This window comes from Hyperolius riggenbachi, chromosome 1 (genome assembly GCF_040937935.1).
Source record: "Hyperolius riggenbachi isolate aHypRig1 chromosome 1, aHypRig1.pri, whole genome shotgun sequence".
NCBI classification, from domain to species: Eukaryota; Metazoa; Chordata; class Amphibia; order Anura; family Hyperoliidae; genus Hyperolius; species Hyperolius riggenbachi.
In genome coordinates, this window is record NC_090646.1 from 85,649,776 (window position 1) to 85,672,036 (window position 22,261).

Consider the following 22,261-nt stretch of genomic DNA (forward strand, 5'->3'; position numbering starts at 1 on the left):
TGTCTAGTTATGCCCCTGGTTCCACACAACGCATTTTCATTGGCAAAGTGTTTTTGGGAATTGTCGGCGATCCCAAAACGCTGCCAAAATCGCCCCAGTGGGTCCCAGCTTTAGCGGCCACTTTGTAACACAGCTCACCACAGTGCAGCACCTATGCAGCGTTCAGTGTGGCGGTAGTGTTGGGTTGCTGTATGGTAACGCACTGCATGTCATGCATTCCGCTAAATGCGCACGTTAACAGGTACAGTGTGGCTGGGAGCTCACTAGGCAGTGCAGAGTTTTTCTATGCGTTTGTGTATTTGGTGTGTGTTGTGTTTTTATTTTCCCTAAATAATGAAGTAAAATACAGTATCCTATTTAAAAAAAAAAAAAAAAAAAAAAAACGCACCAAAAAATCACGTTTCTGCAATTCCATTGAGCTACCTTGTGTGCATTTACTTTTTAACTAGAACAGCATTGTTAGTTAAACAGAGCTTGCAAGTTCAGTGCAGGGAAAGCTGGACGCATCCTAAGTGTAGATAATGTTATCTTGTGTTTACTTCATTGTATCAAGTGAGGAATGTGACACATTCTGACTGTGCAGAAGCTCCCGGACACAAACACTCAGGGCTTGTTTCCACTGTTGCGACGCGATTCGCCGGCATTCCGACGCTTGTAAAAACGCATGCGGATGCGTTTCTGCATGCGTTTTTACCCGCGATTTCGCGTGCGATTTCGCATGGCAGGGTGCCATGCGAAATTAACCATGACACTGCCAGGGCAAAATAAAATTGAAAAAGGTGCGAAATCGCGGGTAAAAACGCATGTAACAAACGCATGCGTTTTTACTATTAAATACATTAGCGGCGATTCGCACGGATTCCAGACGCAGGCGAAATCGTTGCCTCTTTTGTGCGTTTTTTCTCCGCAACAAAAAACGCACAACGCCACCGCAGGAGTGGAAACAGCCCCATCCACTCACATTACATGTGCGAATCCGCATGCGTTGGACGCATGCGGATTCGCGATAGTGGGAACGAGCCCTAAAAGCATTTCTGCCTTCAATACAAGATGAATAAAACCAGTTATGAATAAAATGCAAAGGCAGCCCACAAAGCAAAAAACTGTACTTTTGGGAACTTGTAATTTCTAAATGAATAATACCTATGCACAAATGCAAATATGATAACCATATGGCATATGAAAAGTAGGAAAACATGTTTTTTATTAAATATTATGTCAGGGTTTTATACAGCTATACAAAGCGCTTTTTCAACTGCTTTGCAATTTCTCTATACCTTCCATTCAGGGCAAAAATGCTCAGAAAATGGTACAGGCAGCGCTTTGCTGAGCGGATCGGAATCTAACTGCTCAGATGTAAACACTCTCAGGGAATCTTTGCACAAGTGCTTTTATGGCGATTTCTGAAATCGCCAACGCTTAAAAAATACCTGAAAGCGCCCTAGCTGTGCACAGACCTTCTCGTCACTTATTGACCTTGCTTACCAGCTATGCCACATGGGTGGGATGTGTACCTACAAAGAGTCAATCGCTCACTTGACACTGGCTTCTTTATTCTCCATTGTTTGAATGAAATATATGATGCCTCTGAAAATCTATGCAAGATATTTGTGGTATATGTTTTATTCTTCTTTAATTGAATGCATCAATAAAAAAAATGCATATGAACTAGTCAATTGTGACCCCTTCCTTATAACGAGCATTAAAAGTTAGTTATACAGTGCTGTTACTGTAAAGAGTTCTTCGGTTAAGTAGTAGTGAATGGAATGCAGCTGATAGTTCTTATTCTGTCAATTCCTCACAGCCTGCCTGGTGATTGGTCAGCAGAGTGACATCAGCATCACTACAACTATTACTCCAGCAATCAACTGCAGCTCCATCAACACTACACAGTGCAGCGCGTGCTCCGCCGGTACATACCCCGACAGTGGTAAGCATGGAGGGCTCTGTGCTCATTAATAAAGTATGCCATGTTTATTAGCCCCCCCCCTTTTCTTTAGTAAATTATCACTCCCTATTCCCCTACTACACTTTCATTGAAACTTTAACTGAAACTTGAAGTGCATCATTCTGAATAGTGTTCGTTTCAGCTAAAAAAATGAATGGTAGATGCTCAGTGGCCCAGGAAGGATCTTGCTGGTCCCTGGGCCTCTTGTTTTTGTTCCAGGTGTCGTCTCTCCAAGTGTCTGCTGCCTCCTCCTGTGAGAGGGTTTCACACTTGGCCAGGGGCGTAACAATAGACCCTGCCGGGGATGCAGCCGCAGAGTGCATGAGAAGACACCTGTGAGGCAGGGAACACACTTGACTGTTTTCGGGCGTGTTTTCTGCACAGAAAAACTGAGAACTCATGTTAATCAGTGGGCTAGTTCACACTTAATGTGGTGTTCGCACACAGAAAAAAAACTGACATTCTGTATGATGACTGCACATTTTGTCAGTTTTCTCTATTAATTACATTAGCTGCTGTGTAAAAAGTTTACTGCATAGAAACACACTTGGTGTGCAGAAAAAGTACACAGAAAAACGCGTGCAGAAAACTGAAAGAAGTGTGCCTCAAGGGAAGATGAGAACTGGAGACACATGGGCCCCAGAAGCTGCAGGGGACCCTGGGGGGGGGGGGGGGGGGGGGGAGTAATGTATTTTCCCTGACCTAAGTGACTGACAATTAAGGGCACAAAAAAAAAAACTCTCTGTACAGTTGTTCTGACTGCATCTGCTAAGTCACTGATAAGGAATCATACAAAGTTTTGTAGACAGTTCCTATTCAGTGTGCAGCACCCAGCCCCCAACCTCTCTAACCCTTCGCAAGTGCTCTGTACTGTAGCGATGCTGGAGAGGTCTGCAGAGCCAGTTCTGCTCCATCAGAGGAGGACAGAGTGAGTGTAAAAAGCTGAGGCTGGGAGCACTCGTCAGTTTTCTGTGTGCGACTTTCTGTACACCACGTGTGCCTGTATGTGTGAAAACATGCACATTTTATCACAGAAGTTAATGTAATTAAAGATAAAATGCTTGCAGTGCTTCACTGCTGTCTGTTCTTATCTGCATGGGGAAAACACATTCAAGTGTGCACTAGCCAACTGAGTAAGGGCTCTTTTCCACTGTGAAATGCGATCGCGATTCCGATCGCAATCGCGTTTCAATTTCCACCTTGCGATTGAGCTACTATACTCATTATAGTCCAGCTCAATCGCATACAAAACGCGGCAGGACAACGATTGCGATTTGGCCAAAATCGCATCGCAATCGGATCGCACTAATGGAAATTGCTGCTGCAGTTTCCATTAGTTTAATGTACCTTGCGATTTGTGATCAGAAGCAAATCGCAGGCTAGTGGAAAAAGGCCCTAATGGAAAAAGGCCCTAAGGGCCTTTTTCCACTAGCCTGCGATTTGCGATTTGCTTCTGATCGCAAATCGCAAGGTACATTAAACTAATGGAAACTGCAGCAGCAATTTCCATTAGTGCGATCCGATTGCGATGCGATTTTGGTCAAAGCGCAATCGTTGTCCTGCCGTGTTTTGTATGCGATTGAGCTGGACTATGAGTATAGTAGCTCAATCGCAATCACAATCGCATGGTGGAAATTGAAACGCGATTGCGATCGGAATCGCGATCGCATTTCATAGTGGAAAAGAGCCCTAACAGTGGTTCTGTTTATCTGCACAGAAAGTGGGGGTTCATCCAACGTTTTGCAGGGGGAGCCAGTGATTCCTAGTTACGCCCCTGACTATTTTTATCTAGTAATCAGCACTCTCAAGAATGTGGGCTACTCTGTGCTCAATTGCCTTGCAGAATAATTCTGCATGTCAATTCGTAGCCCATACAATTCTGTAAGGCTGTCCACAGTACTGCAGTGTTACATTATTTTAACTCTCTGCATGCAGGCTTTGTATTAAAGAGGAACTTTATCTTCATCCCAATCAGTAGCTGATACTCCCTTTCCCATGAGACATCTTTACCTTTTCTCAAATAGATCAGCAGAGACCTCCTGTATGGCTGATATTGAGGTGAAACACCTCCCACAGTGTGATTGTCATGACAGCTCTGTCTGTGAACCTCATTGCATTGTGGGACATAATGGCTGGTTCCAACTGCCAAACAGTATGCCCCTTTGCGGAATGTTTGTTTTTATTGAGTTCTATGCACAGAGATTACCTGGCAGCCACACATACCATACAATTTTAAATCCTCCCCCACCTACCCCCCAGTAACACTCCAGGACAGGCACACATTGAGACTCTGCTCCTCCCAGGAACAGGAAATATCCGTCAGCGCCTCTATAAATGGGAAAAAAGGACCGAGGTTCAGGCTGTATGGATATTTCCTGGTTCAGGAACCAGGTCTCTGTGTACTCACTGTCCCGGCGAGCCTGGGTGGCTAGGGAAGGTGTGTTGGCACATAGCAGCCTACGCAGCTGTCCTGTGAATACCTGTGTAGGGCTGCTCAAGTCTGAAACCGGGAGACATCCGGATAGTTGCTATCCGGATATCTCCCAGTAAACCTGTGCGGAGGGGGGTGCAATCTTACCTGTCTGACGTTGTCCCTTCGGCACCTCCCACGATGCGCTCTACGCGCGTCACATGATTACAAACACTTCCTCCTTCAACCCGGAAGGAGGAAGTGTTTGTAATCAGGTGATGGCCGCTTGGAGCGCATCGTGGGAGGTGCTGAGGGACAACAGGTAAGGTCTCCCGGCTTCGGATTTGAGCAGCCCTGTACCTGTGGGGGAGCAAATAGCCTTTTCCCAGTGACCGTTTTATCCCTGCTGGTCGGCCTGGGGAATGTTTATGCAGGCATGGCTGCAGGATGGGCTGCCCTGAGGACTCGCCTCCATGCAAAAAGCGGAGGTGGGGGGAAGGGCGTGTGGTGGAAACGATAAGCGCTAATAGCATTTATAAAAATATTGTGTTGTATTTCGTTTACAATAATGTGTTACAAATTGAAAACCTTTAATAATGTCTATGAAATCGCAAATTGTGAATACGATAATCTTCCCTGTTTTGATAGTGAAACTTATAATTACGTTTGTTAAAAAAAGATATGTATAATCTTCATTTATCAATTCTTCATGTAATAAAATCTGAAAATCTTGTTTTATAGCAATAAAAAAAAAAAAGTTCATAACTGTAGTAAAACATTAGTAAATATTACTAGTATTTTTACTACAACTAACCTAACCCTACTCTCACACAGAACCCTCCTTCTAACTATGCCTAACCCTAAAGGCTCATACACACATCAGACTATAGTCTTTTGAAAGTGAAAGATCACAGACCAATCTTACCATCCTTCATGTAGTAGGAGAGCCATACCTTCACAGTCTTTTCTATGGAGCTGCACTCCCCATCAGAAAAAAATCTTTGCAAGATGCTGCACACACAGATGCTGTACAGACACAAAAGATCAGTATCTGCAAAAGATCTGTTACTGCAAAATGCAGTCATAGTCTGAGATCTGCAGATCATCATACACACCTTGTTTAACTGACATTCATCTGAAGATCAGAAAATCCATCCTGGTGAATCTGATCTGCAGATGAATGTCTGTTAAACAAGGTGTGTATGATGATCTGCAGATATCATAGACTATGAATGCATTTTGCAGGAACAGATCTTTTGCAGATACTGATCTTTTGTGTCTGTACAGCATCTGTGTGTGCAGCATCTTGCAAAGATTTCTGTCTGATGAGGAGTTCAGCTCCATAGAAAAGACTGTGTAGAGTATGGCTCTCCTACTACATGGAAGGGAGTGAAATTGGTCTGTGATCTTTCATTTTCCAAAGACTATGGTCTGTGTGTATGAGCCTTTAGACCCGCCTGGTGCTGCCTAACCCTTAGACCCCACTTGGTGATCGCTTTATTATGTGGATGATAATGTTTTATAAACAGTAAGTGATACAATTTTTAAATAACGGTTTAGTTAAATACGATAGATATGTTTAGTATATTTGTAAACGTTATTTGTCACGGGAGCATTTTGTGCTCTTAAATCATCGCAAACGCAGTTTGAAAACGTTGATCTCCAGGCGCCCTTTTTTCCTATTCGGCTCCCGTAAAACGATATTTAATATGGGAGTGGATGGCGGCGCCCTTTTTGTCCTCTTGCGCCCAAATTTCCTGCTTCCTGAGGACTCACCGTGCGGAGGTAGTGGCAGGCAGCTGAAGCGTCTGGATGTACGCGTGGCGGAGGCCGTATAGGGGAAAACTCCTGCCCGCGACTGCTGAGTACTTCCAGGCTGTGTGAAGAGGGGCAGTCGTCTGGCATCTCCGCGTTCTCTGAATCTCGGCATGGACAGCATGTCGGAGATGGAGGACAAGCAGGAGCCAGGGAAGGTTAGATTGCTTGTGCTGGGACCCAGGCTAGTGGGTGTGACTCCTGTGGCAGCAGTACACTGTGCCGGGCAGCATATATTTCTATCTGAGCTGCTCATATTTATCATGGCTTGGATTTGCTCCTATTCTGTAGCCAAGTGGTGTGTGTGTGTGTGTGTGTGTTTTTTTTGTTCCCAATTCAGCTAAATGTATGCCAGTTTTTATGTATGATTATTCTGGCTATGTGTATGGACACTGACCGTTTTTATGTTTTATATGGATCATTGTCATATTTTTTGCAATGCCTGTATAATGGATTATGCATTTTTGTATTGAGGGTTTTTTCCCCCAAATTGAGTGGATATGTGTTGCTTAATTTTTGGGGGTTAGCAATTCGTAGCCTTTAATCCAATAATTACAGTGTTCTCCCCGGGCTCTTTTAGCGGGGTTCTCCACCTGGCTAAATTTGGTGAGCACCCGGCTGTCCTCGGCTCGACTCCTCCTCGTCCTATGCTGTAAATAGAGTTGCGCTGACCCTGCATTCTTCTCCCCCCCCCCCCCCCCCCCCGCATTCTTCTCCCCCCCCCCCCCCCCCATCGTGCCCCACCTGGCTATTTTTTTCATGCCACCGGCTGGAAAAAAAATTCTCAGGAGAACACCGAATTTTGATTTGAAAGGTGTGTTTTTGTTTTTGTTTTTTTTTTGTAGGGCATTGCTACTAATGTACCTGACGCTGCTAAAACCACTACTAAACAGTTCCCTGTGTGAATGTTAAAGTCAATCCTACATCAACTAAACTTTTATACAGAGTAATGAAATATGCATCTGCTTCTCAAAACGGGCTTTGAGACAGGAGTTAAGACTTTAAAAGAAATTAAAGAATTTGTACCAGCAAAATCTGGCACGCAAGCTGAAGGTGGACAGAAGAAGTTAAGGAGCCCATACACTGGTCGATTTCGGCAATCGAATCGATGCACGATCCAATGGCCGATTGATTTTCGATCTATCTGACAGGATAGAACATCTAGGTCAGCAGATCGATGGCCCATAGAGTTGCATTGGATCTAATGGTACAGTAAAGCTGGCCATACACTGGCCCGATTTGCTGCCGATTCGACAGCAGATTTGATCACTGGGATCGAATCTGCTGCCAATCTTTTGTGCTAAACGCACCCGCCGATCCGATTTCCTCCCAAAATCTGATCGGTCCGTCGATCGCGCCGTGCGGGTTACTTCCGTCGATCGCCTGCGGGTTACGAGCGCGTCGCTAGCGGCGGCCGATCCGATACAGTTATACATTACCTGAGGCTGGCTCCCGGGCATCTTCTCCGCGCTGCACCGCTCTTGCTTCTATCCCAGCGTATAACTTCCTGTGTCACTCCAGTGACCAGGAAGTTCAAATAGAGGGCGCTCTATTTGAACTTCCTGGTCACGGAGTGACAGTGTACGCTGGGAATGCGGTGCAGTGCGGAGAAGAGGACCCGGAGCCAGCTTCAGGTAATGTATGCAGGAGGGGGGGGGGGGGACAGGCGGCAGCGGCGGCTCCACAGATTGTGATCGGTTTCAGGCTGAAATCGATTCACAATCTGTTTGCAGTAAAGGCAGCCATACGATCCCTCTCTGATCAGATTCGATCAGATAGGGATCTGTCAGCTGGTCGATCTAATGGCAAATCGACCAGTGTATGGCTCAGGGCCGGATTTGTACTTTTTACCGCCCTAGGCCAGCAATCAACAAACCGCCCCCCTCCCCTCACCACCACCACGTGTGTACACGGAAACACAATATTATATCACTGATTGTGGGCTCCACTGAGGACAGTCAGTAACATGCCTGTAAAGTGCTGCAGAAGATGCCACTGCTATATAAACACATAATAATAATTTGATAGGACATTAAACTGACAGGGATTAGATTGTGAGCTCCTCTGAGTACAGTCAGTGTCATGACTATGTACTCTGTAAAGTGCTGCAGAAGATGTCAGTGCTATATAAGTACATAATAATAATATGGTAGGACATTAGGCTATGACTATGGTAGGATTAGATTGTGAGCTCCTCTGAGGACAGTCAGTGACATGACTATGTACTTTGTAATGTGCTGCAGAAGATGCCAGTGCTACATAAATACATAATTATAATAATAATAATATGGTAGGACATTAGACTGACTATGGTAGGATTAGAGTGTGAGCTCCTCTGAGGGCAGTCAGTGACATGACTATGTACTCTGTAATCTGCTGCAGAAGATGTCAGTGCTATATAAATACATTGTGGGGGGGGGGGGAGAGAGAGAGAAAGTGGAGGAAATGATAGATGGCATATGAGGGATTAAGACAGACAGGGAACAAGATGAGGAAGAGGGTAGGAAAAAGGACAGAAATAGACCTCAGGATGAGAGAACAAGAGAGGGGCAATGAGATCGGAGGAAAAGAGTGGAGGAGGGAAGGAGACGTTAGTTACGCATGTGGAGAGTTACTGGGAATGGGTAATAAATCAGGCAAGCTAAGACAAAACATTCAGCAGCATCTGGAAAGTCAGCTTATCTATACAGCTACTGGACTCCGTTACAGGTCAGTGTGAAAGGAGGACTTCTGTCACATACCCCATGTCAACAATGACGCTGGGCAGCACCTGGAAGTGCAGGGTTGAGCGGCAGTAGGGACAGTGTATAATGTGGGCTAATTAAAACAAAGGCAGCCAGGACCAGGCTTCCCCTTGGGTGATCCCGACGCCAGTGCCACCCCCTTCTCCCATTCCCCTCTATCCTGTACCTTCTTCAGTGTCTCCGGAGTCCAGACCACGAGCTTCCCCATCACATCCAGCAACCAGAAAACCCGCCTGCAGTCACTCACCACCAATCAGTTCCCAGCACCAGCCATCCACCAATCTCTGCCCAGCTTTGGCACTTCCTCATGCTGCCTCCTCAGTAGTGATTGGCTGAAACTGAATATGGGGGCGGAGGGCAGAGGGATTACCAGTGACTGACAGCGGGTAGAGCTGCAACGATGTGGCTGCTGCTCCTGTCACAAAAGTAAATCTGTCCCTGTTTTATGCTGCCAGCGCCGCTTCTGCACACACAGACATAGTACTGTGTGCAGTGCAAAGCGGGGGAACTTTGGGGGCGGCTGCGGACAACATTGCCGTTATTGTGGGGCTGGCATGGACAGCTGTTAGGACACTGCCTGCTTGTTAACCCGCCCCTCCCTAAGCTCCGCCCTAGTCCCAGGCCTCTGTGGCCTGCCCACAAATCCGGCCCTGGTATGGCTACCTTAATGCCTTTAAGGGGCCCATACACTGGTCGATTTCAGCCATCGATTGTTTTGCGGCCGATTTCAATCCATTTTTAGCAAACCGCAAACTTGGATCCTCCAGCACTTTTGTGGTTTGCATAAGGGGGGAGCATGCCCCGATCGCGGGGGGGGTCGGAAATTCCCCCCACCCCCTCCGCTAGCGCTCCCCCCTCTGCCCGCTTCCCCATTCAAAAGTTTCAAGAAGTACCTGTATAGCGGATGGCCTGGCAGTGGGCGGCACTGTGGAGTGAGGAGGAGGAGGAGTCCGGAGAGTGACGAGTTGAGGGAGGCCGGGCAGCGGGCGTGAGGTCAGCGAAAGGGCGGAACAACTCGTCACTCTCCGGACTCCTCCTCCTCCTCACTCCACAGTGCCGCCCACTGCCAGGCCATCCGCTATACAGGTACTTCTTGAAACTTTTGAATGGGGAAGCGGGCAGAGGGGGGAGCGCTAGCGGAGGGGGTGGGGGGAATTTCCGACCCCCCCCGCGATCGGGGCATGCTCCCCCCTTATGCCTGCGACCCCATAGGGGGGCCGTATTGCGGCCTGTTCGGCCGAACAGGGCCCTGTTCGCCCGAACAGGGGCCCTGTTCGGCCCTGTTCGGGGGCATACAGAAGTTCGGGGCGAACCCGAACTTAAAAGGCCGAACACCATGAGGTGTTCGGCCGAACTCGAACATCACCCGAACAGGGTGATGTTCTGCAGAACCCGAACAGTGGCGAACACTGTTCGCCCAACACTAGGCTCAGGTCCTAATGATGTGTTACATGTAGTGGACAATAGGCCGACAAAATTAAAATTTCCGGTTTCTGAAACGGTTATTGTTATCAGCAATTTATGAGGAATTACAATTAAATAAAGCTGCCACTGAACCTGTATCAGTGCATGATAAATGTATGAGGATATGGGAACTCCTCAGGAGTTATTTTTATCCAGTTCACCGATCTACAAAAAATTTAATTTCTAGCCAATGGAAAAATCCTGACAGTTATTGATGTCAAGAGGCTTTAAGAGACGTTTCCCATTTGCAGAAGATGATTGCAAATTATGGAATAAAAGTCCTTAATTAGATGTGGCTTTATCACAAGTTTAACAAGGATAATGAGTTAGCCTTTGAAAATCTGGGAAATTTAACAGATCAATCCAATAATTAAACATTTATTTTTAATTTGCTTTAAAGAGATTTTGGCCAGCAATTTGTGCTAATTTTAGACCTTCAGCTGCTACTACCTGTGTTGCAAGAATGTTGGCACTATGGATGTAGCAATTAGAAGATATTAATAAGGATACGCCTAAAGATCAATTGTTAAATTCAGTGACAGTGATGCATAAAGCTATTGCCTACATTATTGATGCAGCTTCAGAGTCCATAAGACCAGAGGAGTAGCTATGAGTAGGCAAGGGGAAACATATGTCCCTGGGCGCAGCACTGTGAGGGCGCTCAGCACAGCCATTGCAGCCCCACGTGCATGAGAGGTGGCTCGCTGGCTGCCCAAAGGGCTCCTGCTTCTCTCCCTTCCTCTGCAGAAGCATTAACAGCAGCAGAATTAGGCTATCTTAAAGGGGCACATCTGGCTATCTAAACAGAGTGAAGGGGGGTACATCTGACTAACTAAAAGGGCACACATTTGGATATTTAAAGGGGGGCACATCTGGCTATGTGAATGGGTTTAGGCGGCATGTATAGCTATCTAAATAACTTTTGACTCCACCCTTGACCACATTATGTGTGGCCACGCCCATTTTTTCCAGAGGGGGTGGGGGGGCGCAAAAACTGCCTTTTTCCCCAGACGCTGAAAACCCTAGCTACGTTTCTGCATAAGACTAACAGCTAGAGCAGTAGGAATTTCTAATGTTGCAATAAGAAATGTATGGATTAAGACCTGGCATAGAAGTATGGCTCCCCAAAAATAGTTTGTTCAATTCCAGTCATTGGTTACAGTTTGTTTGGTCTTGAATTAGAAGTTCTTGAGAGAACCGCAAATAAAAAGATATATTTTCCTAAAAAGAAAGTTCAGACAAGTGAAAAGCTCCTTCTCCTTCCAAACCCCCCCCCCCCCCCCCCCCCCCACAAGATAAGTCAGAAACCCACAGCAAAAGAAAAACCTGGTCATTTAATAACAATCAAGAAAAGCAGAGTTCAACCTTTAAAACCCCTTGTTACTTGATTGGTTCTTTTGGATTTCTTTACTTGCTGATTGGTTAGTCCATGTATAAAAGTAAGGTGAGTGCCCTTTGTTATTGCCTGTGATAGCCTATGCTGGGCTTGTTGCTGAGATTGCGCTCACACCAAGTGTTTGTCTTGCTGCGGACTTCTGTCTGTCTGTCCTCTTGACCAAGCTTCTTGCAGATTGGATTACCTGTTATCGACCCGGCTTGCACCTGTCTACGCTTCTCTTCTGATCCCCTCCCAAAAATGTATTTTGCCACAACATCAAGAAGCATTACAAACGATTCTAACTGACATGTTGGAAAGACTAGGGATGCTCAAATTCGGCTTCGGGAGATATCCGGATTTTTGCTATCCGGATATCTCCCAGTAATGCTGGGCGGGGGGGGGGGGGTCAAGCTTACCTCTCTGAAGTCTTCTTCGGTCGTCCCTTCGGCGCCTCCCACGATGCGCTCCAAGCGGCGGTCACCTGATTACAAACACTTCCTCCTTCCGGGTTGAAGGAGGAAGTGTTTGTAATCACGTGACGCGCATGGAGCGCATCGTGGGAGGCACCGAGGGACGAGCGAAGAAGACGTCAGAGAGGTAAGCTTGAGCCCGCACAGCATTACTGGGAGATATCCGGATAGCAAAAATCCGGATATCTCCCGAAGTCGAATTTGAGCATGCCTGGGAAAGACGAGTGTAGCCAATGGTGCACATATATGAACGAAGCAGGGGTGTTTACTCAAAAGTATTTCTATTACAAAAGCCATCTGGAAAGTTCAGGATTATCTTAAATTTAAAACCAACCCTCAGATAACATTTTGGTTTTGGTTTTGTTTTGTTTTGTTTGTTTGTTTACATGGAATCGATATATTCAATAAGCAATCTATTAATACCAAATGGGTTCATGGCAAACCTAGATCTTCAAGATGCTTATTGGCACATACCAATTGAACTGAAATCGCAGGCTTTTCTGAGGTTTGCAGTTCAGACAGAAGAAAACCTTCTGCATTACCAGTTTCGCTGCCTCCCGTTTGGCATAACGTCATCAGCACCAATAATCATCACAAAGGTTATGGGAGAATTGATGGCATCTCTTCACGAGAAAAGTATAATAGTCATGCCATACTTGGATGATCTTTTGATAGTGGCAAAATCACTACAAGGTCTAGAGGAACACAAACTGTGATTCATCAGATTTTTCACCTACTTTTTGGTGCTTTTTCTGTTGCAAAGTGCTAAAAAGCTATTTTAAATTGAAGATGAAAAATGATCTCCTAGGAGAAAACTCAGGAGAAAAAGTGAATTGCATATGGCCCAGTGGAACAAATTATATTTATTTCACAGGAGAAAGTTCAAAAAGCTCTGAACGAGGTGAAGTTCGGTGCTTAACAGACTGTGACTTTCAGACAAATCGTGCAGCTTCTGAGACTACTTTCATCATCCGTAGCTCCAGGAATTCAGTGGGCACTGCAACATACAAGCAGGGGCGTAACTAGAAATCACTGCGCCCCTAACCCCCCCCCCCCCCCCATAGGTGCCAAATAATCGCAATGGGGCAGTGTTTCACTATAAGATAATTGTAATGAGGCAGCATTTCACCATCAAATCATAATGCAGCAATGTTTCACCAGAAAATAATCGTAAAGTGGGCAGCATTTCCCCAGAAATTATTTGCGAACAGAAAATGTCTTCTTTTTTTTTTTTTTTTTCTTTTTTATTCCCTGAACATGGACGATCCTTTGGCGATCGATGCCCTGGCTCAGACGTTTTATGAAGATCTGGTGTATGCTTTCCCACCGTTGAATTTAATACCTCTTGTTCTCCAGAAGTTGTTGAAATCAAATTGTCAAATGATTCTCATTGCTCTGAATTGGGCCAGAAGTGCTTGGTACCCGTTACTTCTGACGAAGTTTATAGATCAACCTTGGCCAATACCGATGTCAGAGAAGATATTGGGCCAGGACCAAGCAGTGGAAAGCTTAGAAAAGTGGAAACTTACGACGTGGTTTCTGAAAGGGCAGCCCTTGAAGCTAAAGGATTGTCCTCAAGAGTAGTGAATACTCTCTTGAAAAGTAGAAAAGACAATACTAGACTTACCGTATATACCCAAAATATTGGAAAACCTTTTTAACTTGTGGTTGCAAAATTTCAATTTTCAGTCCACAGAAATTGCTAAAATTTTAGAATTTCTGCAGGAGGGCATGGAAAAAGGTTTGGCCCTTAGAACTATTTGGTCCAAAATTCTGCCCTGTCGGTTTTTTTTTTTTTTGTTTTGTTTGTTTTTGATAAGAAAAATAAATGGGTTTGTCAAATCTATTGAACGAAACATACATATATTACAGTGAAACCATTCCCAAAGTGGGGTTTATCTTTAGTGTTACAAGCATTGACAAGTAATGATTTTGAAGAAGATTCATTAACATTTTGTAGACTTAAAACAGTAATTTTAGTTGCTATCACTTCAGCCAGACACATCAGCGTACTCCAAGCCCTATCATACAAAGAGCTGTATTGTTCTTTCTTTGATGATGGAGTAGTGCTCAGGACAAGTCCATAATTCTTGTCAGAAGTGGGTGACCTGTTCCACAGAACACAATTAGTTCTACCTTCATTTTGTATGAACCCAAAAGAAATTACATAAGTTGAATGTTCGAGAAAATCTGCCAACTTACTTTGAGAAAGTTAACTTCAAAAGAGTCAAAAGCGGTACACTTTATCCCCTCCACCCAATCCCCGTACACACAATTGCTGAATTAAATTTATGAATAAACTTAAATTGTGAAACTGTACAAATAAGGCAGGCAGAGAGTAGTCAAAATCCAGGCAGATGTCAGTAACAGGCAGAAGCACTTAGCTCAGAAGCAGTTGGGACTAGTGATGATCGAACACCTAGATGTTCGGCTGACATCATCCAGCCCGCCTGCCCCCTCCCGCCACCAGGGGCGCCGGTCCTCCTGAGAGCCGGCCTGCACCCCCCCCCGCACACTCTCTTGCGCACGCACACACCCACCACTCCCTATAGCAACGCAGCAGCTTTTGCCATGTTTCAGTCTGTATTTGGCTGGAATTGAGAGAGGAAGGGACAGAGTTTGCTGGAGATAAGGAAAGCGTTAGCTAGGCTTGTTTGTTTTGATCCTCGCTCTGCTGTGGATCAGCACCCACCATTGTGCCCACCACTGCAAGCACTCTGTTATTATCACTAAATTGTGTTTGAAGTGTTGCAGCATTTCTCAGTGTTTGTCTGATGCACACTGGCAGCCACACCTGAGTTCCCCTCTAACTTTGTTGATTGGACTTGTACAAACCTTCTATTTGTCACTGACAGTCTTTCACTTCCCTTTCATTGTAATTCGATCAACAGTTGGTAATATGAGTGGTGAGTTGAGCAGAGGGTGGATGTAGTGCTTTTAGCATAGGAGTTGCATGGATCAGGCAGTTTGTCATAATTTGGTTATTCAGTCTGGGGGGGGGGGGGTGGTATAGGAGTCTAAATCGGATGAATGAGTCATTTTTATCTACAGTATTTGTGTCCAGATTACAGAATGACCTTTCATTTGTCTTGCTGAGGAACTGGAGATCTGCAGCTTGTCCTGTTTAGTTTTATATGGCAGATTTAAGTACGGTGCTCGAAATCAAAATCAGCTGTGGATGGCAGAAATTGACCAGTGTATGGGCCCCTTTAGGCTAGGTTCACAGTGGGACATTGCGTTGTGATGCAACATTAACATCGCAATGCAAAATTACAACGCAACAAAAGTTGTACACACATTTATGTTGCATTAACGTGGCATACAGTAGGTACAATGAAGCATACAGGCAATGAGAATTATGCTTCTCTGTACCTGTTTAACGACTGCAGCAGTGCGTTACCATAACACATTTACAACGCAAAGTGGACTTCGCATAGCCTTAACACTGCAGTGCAGTAAATGGCGTTATAAGACTTTCATGTCCCACTGTGAACCTAGCCTAACACTTCTGTGGTAAATTGTTGGTTGTTATGATAAAAAATGTCCAGTTAAATATATCCTATAGGAGATATTTGAGAAGTGAAATTAAGTTTGTTGTATTTACAGAAAGTGTGCAATAATTAAAGGGACTCCGAGATCAAAATAGAATAGAAAATGGTACTCACCTGGGGCTTTCTGCAGCCCAGTGTCGGTCTGGAGGTCCCACGCCGGCGTCCTGGCTCTTCTCCCATGGTCTCCGCAGAAATGGCTGGCCGGCGGCTCTCGGCGATACTGGCCCCGAGTTTCGGGCTCCTCTTCCTCAAACGTCATGGCTGACATCACCACGCCGGCCGCCTCGTGTCATCACGGCGTGATGAGGCGGCCGGCGTGGTGACGTCAGCCATAACGTTTTAGGAAGAGGAGCCCGACACCGGGGCCAGTGTCGCCGGGAGCTGCCGGCCAGCCATTTTTGCGGAGACCATGGGAGAAGAGCCAGGACGCTGGCGTGGGACCTCCAGACCTACACTGGGCTGCAGAAAGCCCCAGGTGAGTACCATTTTTTTCTATTCTATTTTGAGCTCTGAGTCCCTTTAAATTTAGGCAGGTGCATACATTTGGGCACTGTTGTCATTATTTTTATTAATTCCAAAACCTTTAGAACTATTGGAACTCAAATTGGCTTTATAAGTTCAGTGACCCCTGACCTACGTACACAGGTGAATCCAATTTTGAGAGAGTATTAAAAGGTCAATTGTAAGTTCCCCTTTTTTCTTTTCATTTTCTCTGAAGAGCAGCAACATTGGGGTCTCAAAACAACTCTCAAATGACCTGAAGACAAAGATTGCTCACCATTATGGTTTAGGGGAAGAATACAGAAAGCTGTCTCAGAGATTTCAGCTGTCTGTTTCCACAGTTAGGAACATATTGAGGAAATTGAAGACCACAGGGTCAGTTCAAGTTGAGGCTCAAAGTGGCAGACCAAGAAAAATCTCGGATAGATAGAAGCGATGAATGGTGAGAATAGTCAGTCAACCCACAGACCAGCACCAAAGTCCTACAATATCATCTTGCTGCAGATGGAGTCACTGTGCATTGTTAAACCATTCAGCGCACTTTACACAAGGAGATGCTGTATGTAAGAGTGATGCAGAGGAAGCCTTTTCTCTGCCCACAGCACAGACAGAGCCACTTGAATACCTCAAGTGCTAAAGCACATTTGGCCAAGCCAGCTTCATTTTGGAATAAGGTGCTGTGGACTGATGAAACTAAAATTGAGTTATTTGGGCATAGCAAGGAACATTATGCATGGAGGAAAAATAACAAAGCATTCCAAGAAAAACACCTGCTACCAACAGTAAAATATGGTGGTGGTTCCATCATGCTGTGGGGCTGTGTCCAGTGCAGGGACTTGGAATTTTGTCAAAGTTGAGGGACGCATGGATTCCACTCAGTAGCGGCAGATTCTGGAGACCAATGTCCAGGAATCGGTGACAAAGCTGAAGCTGTGCCGGTTCTGGATCTTTCAGGGCTCGTTTCCACTATCGCGAATCTGCATGCGTCCAACGCATGCAGATTCGCACATGTAATGCAAGTGGATGGGCCTGTTTCCACTGTAGCGTTGTTGAGGTGCGTTTTTTTCAGCGGTAAAAAAACGCACAAAAGAGCCAACGAATTCGCCTGCGAGTGGAATGCATGCGAATCGCCGCTAATGTATTTAATAGTAAAAACGCATGCGTTTGTTACATGCGTTTTTACCCGCGATTTTGCGTGCGATTTCGCACATTTTTCAATTTTATTTTGCCCTGGCAGTGTCATGGTTAATTTCGCATGGCACCCTGCCATGCGAAATCGCACGTAAAATCGCGGGTAAAAACGCATGCGGAAACGCATCCGCATGCATTTTTACAAGCGTCGGAATGCCGGCGAAATCGCGTCGCAACAGTGGAAACAAGCCCTCAACAAGACTACGACCCTAAACTCTGCTCAAAATACACTAAGGCATTCATGCAGAGGAACAAGTATAACATTTTGGAATGGCCATCTCAGTCGCCAGACCTGAATATAATTGAAAATCTGTGGTGTGAGTTAAAAAGGGCTGACCATGCTTAGAAGCCATCAAACCTGAATGAACAAGAGATGTTTTGTAAAGAGGAATGGTCCAAAATACCTTCAACCAGAATCCAGACTCTCATTGGAACCTACAGGAAGCGTTTAGAGGCTGTAATTTCTGCAAAAGGAGGATCTACTAAATATTGATTTTATTTCTTATTTGTGGTGCCCAAATTTAAGCACCTGCCTAATTTTGTTTAAACAATTGCACACTTTCTGTAAATCCAATGAACTTCATTTCACTTCTCAAATATCACTGTGTGTGTCTCCTATATGATCTATTTAACTGACATTTCTTATCGTAACACCAACGATTTATACAGGAAAATCATGATTAACAGCATTGCCCAAACTTTCACATCCCACTGTAGGTATTAACTTTTATTGCTTATTTTTAATATGAATACAGGTGAATTGCTAAAGCATTAAAAGGCAGTGTATTCTACCTACTTTTATTTTTAGAGTGGGGAGTCTATCGGCCAAACCTAGGTGCATGTGTTACCTGCTCTGCAAGTTTAATTGCCCCAATATACAACACAAAGCAAAAAGTGAAGAAATGCACAACCCCACAGGATAATCAATAGGTGTGCCACGCGAGCTCAGTCACCACCTGAGCAGATCCAAAGGAAGAAATGCAGCCGGCACCATCCAATGCTCATTCACTTTTTTTTTATTAAAGACAGTCATAAGTAGTACAGAGTGCGACGTTTCAGAGCGATGTACCTGCTCCTTTTTTCCATCGCCTTGGCAACGCAGCTCACTTTGACCCACTGTTGCTGTTCAGGGAGACGGGAGGCCGGCTGATTGGTGGATGTCCTCCACGTGATCATCCGGCTCAGGCAGTGACGTTCGCGTCCTGCCACTTTTGAAGGCGTGTGGATTGTTCCGCCCGCTTCCACTTAGTCTCCCTGGTAACGTCTGACTTTACAGCACCGCCCCGTTTGTTGGCTTTTCCCTATCGGGTCCGGTGTAGTGTCAGAATGGGCAGCCCCGCAGATTGGGCAGCCCCGCATGCGCAGTAGGAGCCTACGGCCCATTAAATTGTGCAGCCACGTAAAACTTCCTAAATATCTCCGCTTCCGCACTACGTACACTCCCGAAATTTTCAGGGGAGGGAGGAGACCCCCACATCTAGCTCTGTGCCGAATTGCAGCCCCCGAGCCCCACTGGTTCCCGAGACTGATTGCAGCAAACCTATCTCGGGAACTAGCAGGGCTCAGGGGCTGCAATTCGACAGAGCTAGATCTGGGGGTCCCCTCCCTCTCCTGAAAATTTCGGGAGTGTACGTGGTGCAGAAGCGGAGATATTTCAGGTAAATAATGTCTAACTTTCCACTGAGCATGCGTGATACTCGGTGAGGTAGGCTGCTTCCGGGCTGCAATATCTGACATTACACCGGCTGACCGATGGGTGGTGACCTCGTCTCCTACGTCAGGATGGGGCTGAGCTTTTGCCAATGCGTGGGAGGTAGGAGGCAGGACGTAGGTGAGTTGCTTATGTTCATTGGCCCATTTATGTATAGATAAGTTCCCCATCAGCTCCGTTCTTGACATAGTGGACAGGGATTTGCTCATGTCTTGTGGCCTATGATTGGTCTATTTGAAAATGATGCAGTATATAAAGTGTATGATGAAAGTAGCATATTGAGACTGTCATGGCTTGAAAAAGGAGCAGGTTCATCGCTCCGAAACCTCGCACTCTGTACTTTGTACAACTTATGGCGGTCATTAATAAAAAGTTAAAAGAGCATTGGATGGTTCCCGGCTGCATTTCTTCCCCCAATATACAACAAAAACCTTTTTGTCAGATCTGCACGACGAAAATAGTCAGACTGTTTATAATGCAGAAAGAAGTTAGAACAGTGATGACAGGAAATGGCAGAGACACTTAATCCATTTAGGTTTCAAAATCTCTTTAGCAGCGTTAGGGTTATTCTGGGTTAGCCTGTGCTTTAGGATGTTTTGCGGACTTTGGTTTGTAACCTAGGAGCAGGATTCCAGGATCTTTGAGGATTGCTTTTTTTGAACACTTTCGCGAGCAGTGTATCGATCCTAGACTAAAACCTGGATACCTTTTGGGCAGGCCCAGATGTGGCCTAGGGCAGTGTTTCTCAACATTTTATTGGTATGTACCCCTTATAAAAGCTTGTACTCGCCAAGTACCCCCTAGCATAGTAAACCTTATCACAAGTACCCCTTGACAAATAAATATTTAGTCGTAGTACATAATAAATGCTTGGAAATTGTTTAGAACCAATTATCGCTTTTAATTAGCTAAAATACTAATTTGGTGTTTATGTAGGATTTATCATTTTCTAAAACTCTAAATTTGTTATACTTGGTTAAGTATATCAAGCATGAGTACCCCCTGGAACCATCAGAAGTACCCCTTGGGGTACGCGTACCGCATGTTGAGAACCTAGGGCCTAGGGTACCATCCGCCTGGCAACCTCTAAAGCATGCCTTAGGATTATTTTGAATCTGTGAAGTCTCTCATGGGGCTGAAATAAGTATTTTGGTGGAGGATCCAAAGTGACACGTCGATGCAAGTATAGATTTTCATTAAGCTATAAACGAAAAATATTGTTTTAGATAAAAACATAATTTCGGCTATAACTCGCGCCCTTTTTGTATGTACGCCGCTTAAAGGGGAACTTACTGTCATGAAGTAACATTAGCTATGTTAATTAGAATTGTCAGGGGGCAGCCATCTTTTTGGTTGAAAGGAAGTGACAAGGAGCAGGAGACACAGTTCCAACTGTTCTTTGTCCTGATAACCCCTCCCAGCTGCACCCGCTAGGCTTCAAATGTCAAATTCAAAATGTGTGTTAAAAAAAAAAAAAAAAAAAAATTGCACCAAAACAGCAGAACGAGAACATCAGAAATCCCATCATGCTTTGCACAGCATCAGGGGAAAAATGCCCGGGCAGTTTTCTTCTGTGCAGCTAAAAATGAGGCTTGTATAAGAGAAACAAAGTTCTGATGCTGTGAAACTGTTAAAGAAACACCAAGCCTTTTCAGTGCTGCTGAGTCGATTTTTAGTCCGGAGGTTCACTTTAACTAATTTAAAGATGTAACATCCACTACGGTAGTTCCAGTACTTCCACACTTGTTCAAGCAGTAGCTGAAGTTGTAACAACAAGACTTTCTGTTCTCACCTGGTTGCCACCACACATGCTTGAAACCATCTGAACCAAAATAAGTTTCTTTTGGTGTCATCAGACAACAAGGACATGGCTCCAGTAATCCATGTCACTAGTCTGCTTATCTTCAGTAAACATTTTGTGGCCTTTCTTCTGTAGAAGAGACTTCTACAGATTATGTCATGCCGATTATGTGGCATATAACCTAAGCGTGACCACTATGAGAGAGTATGAGAGCGATAACCCCAAATCCCTGCTTCTCATTCACACCTGAGACCTTGTAAGAGTAGATTCAAGCTAGGTTCACAGTGGGACGTTACAGGCGAACGTTAGAGCAGCCTGTAACGCAGCCCCACCGCACAGTAATTAACAATCAATGGGCTGTTCAGTGCCCACTTTGTGTTACATTGTAACGCTCCATGTCAAGAGAGAACTGCATGTTGTGCGTTATAGGCGGCTAAGCCGCGTTAGACTGTGTGCACATGCTCAGTCATGTTGGGGAGGAGGGGTGAGCGGCCGGGCACATGGCTAATTAATATTCACTGCACGGTGTGACGTGCAGTGTTTACTTCCTGGAGCGGCGATTGGCCGGGCGGGACCACATTATGCCGCATGTGTCCAAGAGTACGCATCACGGACGCCAGAGTGAGCTGCACAACGCGGCTCACTCTGACGTCCACATCAGAGAGCACCAGGCGTTGCGTTAGGGGCACGTTATGTGCCCTATAACGTCCCCTAAACGCAACATCCCACTGTGAACCTAGGCTCACACTTATTTTAAAAACTTATGCGTGGCGCTTTTTTTTTCTTTTTTTTTTTTTTTTGGCCGGGATCAAAAACTGAGCCACGGATACCGATGTTAAAAATAGCAGCAGTCTTCACTTCACGGATCCATCTGCGTTCCGGGGTATCAGTTTTGAAAAACTGAATGGACAGTCCGGATTTGCAGGATTTTCACGGACCCCGGATACATGGATGGGTATTGAAAATCAATAGGAAAACGGACCCCCCTCTACACAGGCAGCTTTGGACACAGAAACTGATTCGTTTTCTGTGTCCCAGCCTGTGGGTAGGGAGGGGGCTGCCATGCTGGAAGGGGTAGAAGCCAAAATGGGGGTGTCATCGGAGAGGGGGCCACCTACCGCCCCTCACTTGGGTCCCCCTGTCCTTGCTCCCCCTCCAGCTATTTGCACAAAAAGTTGTTAAATATGTAGGCAGCAAGTGGGGAAGCCTACCTTCTCTCCTTACTTCCTCCGCTCGCCACTTCACTTCCTGCAATGCAGCCCTCCGAAGTATAGAGG

At 45.4% G+C, this 22,261-nt stretch overlaps 1 protein-coding gene across 1 annotated transcript in view; it reads left to right on the forward strand.

Annotated features, from left to right (window-relative positions):
- Nucleotides 1–22,261, forward strand: part of LOC137545634 (proprotein convertase subtilisin/kexin type 6-like) — a 51,667-nt gene that overhangs the window by 6,389 nt on the left and 23,017 nt on the right. Inside the window, exon 2 of the mRNA XM_068267085.1 lies at nucleotides 1,805–1,930. Coding sequence (XP_068123186.1) covers nucleotides 1,805–1,930 — 126 coding nt within the window. The remainder of the gene's footprint in view (nucleotides 1–1,804; nucleotides 1,931–22,261) is intronic.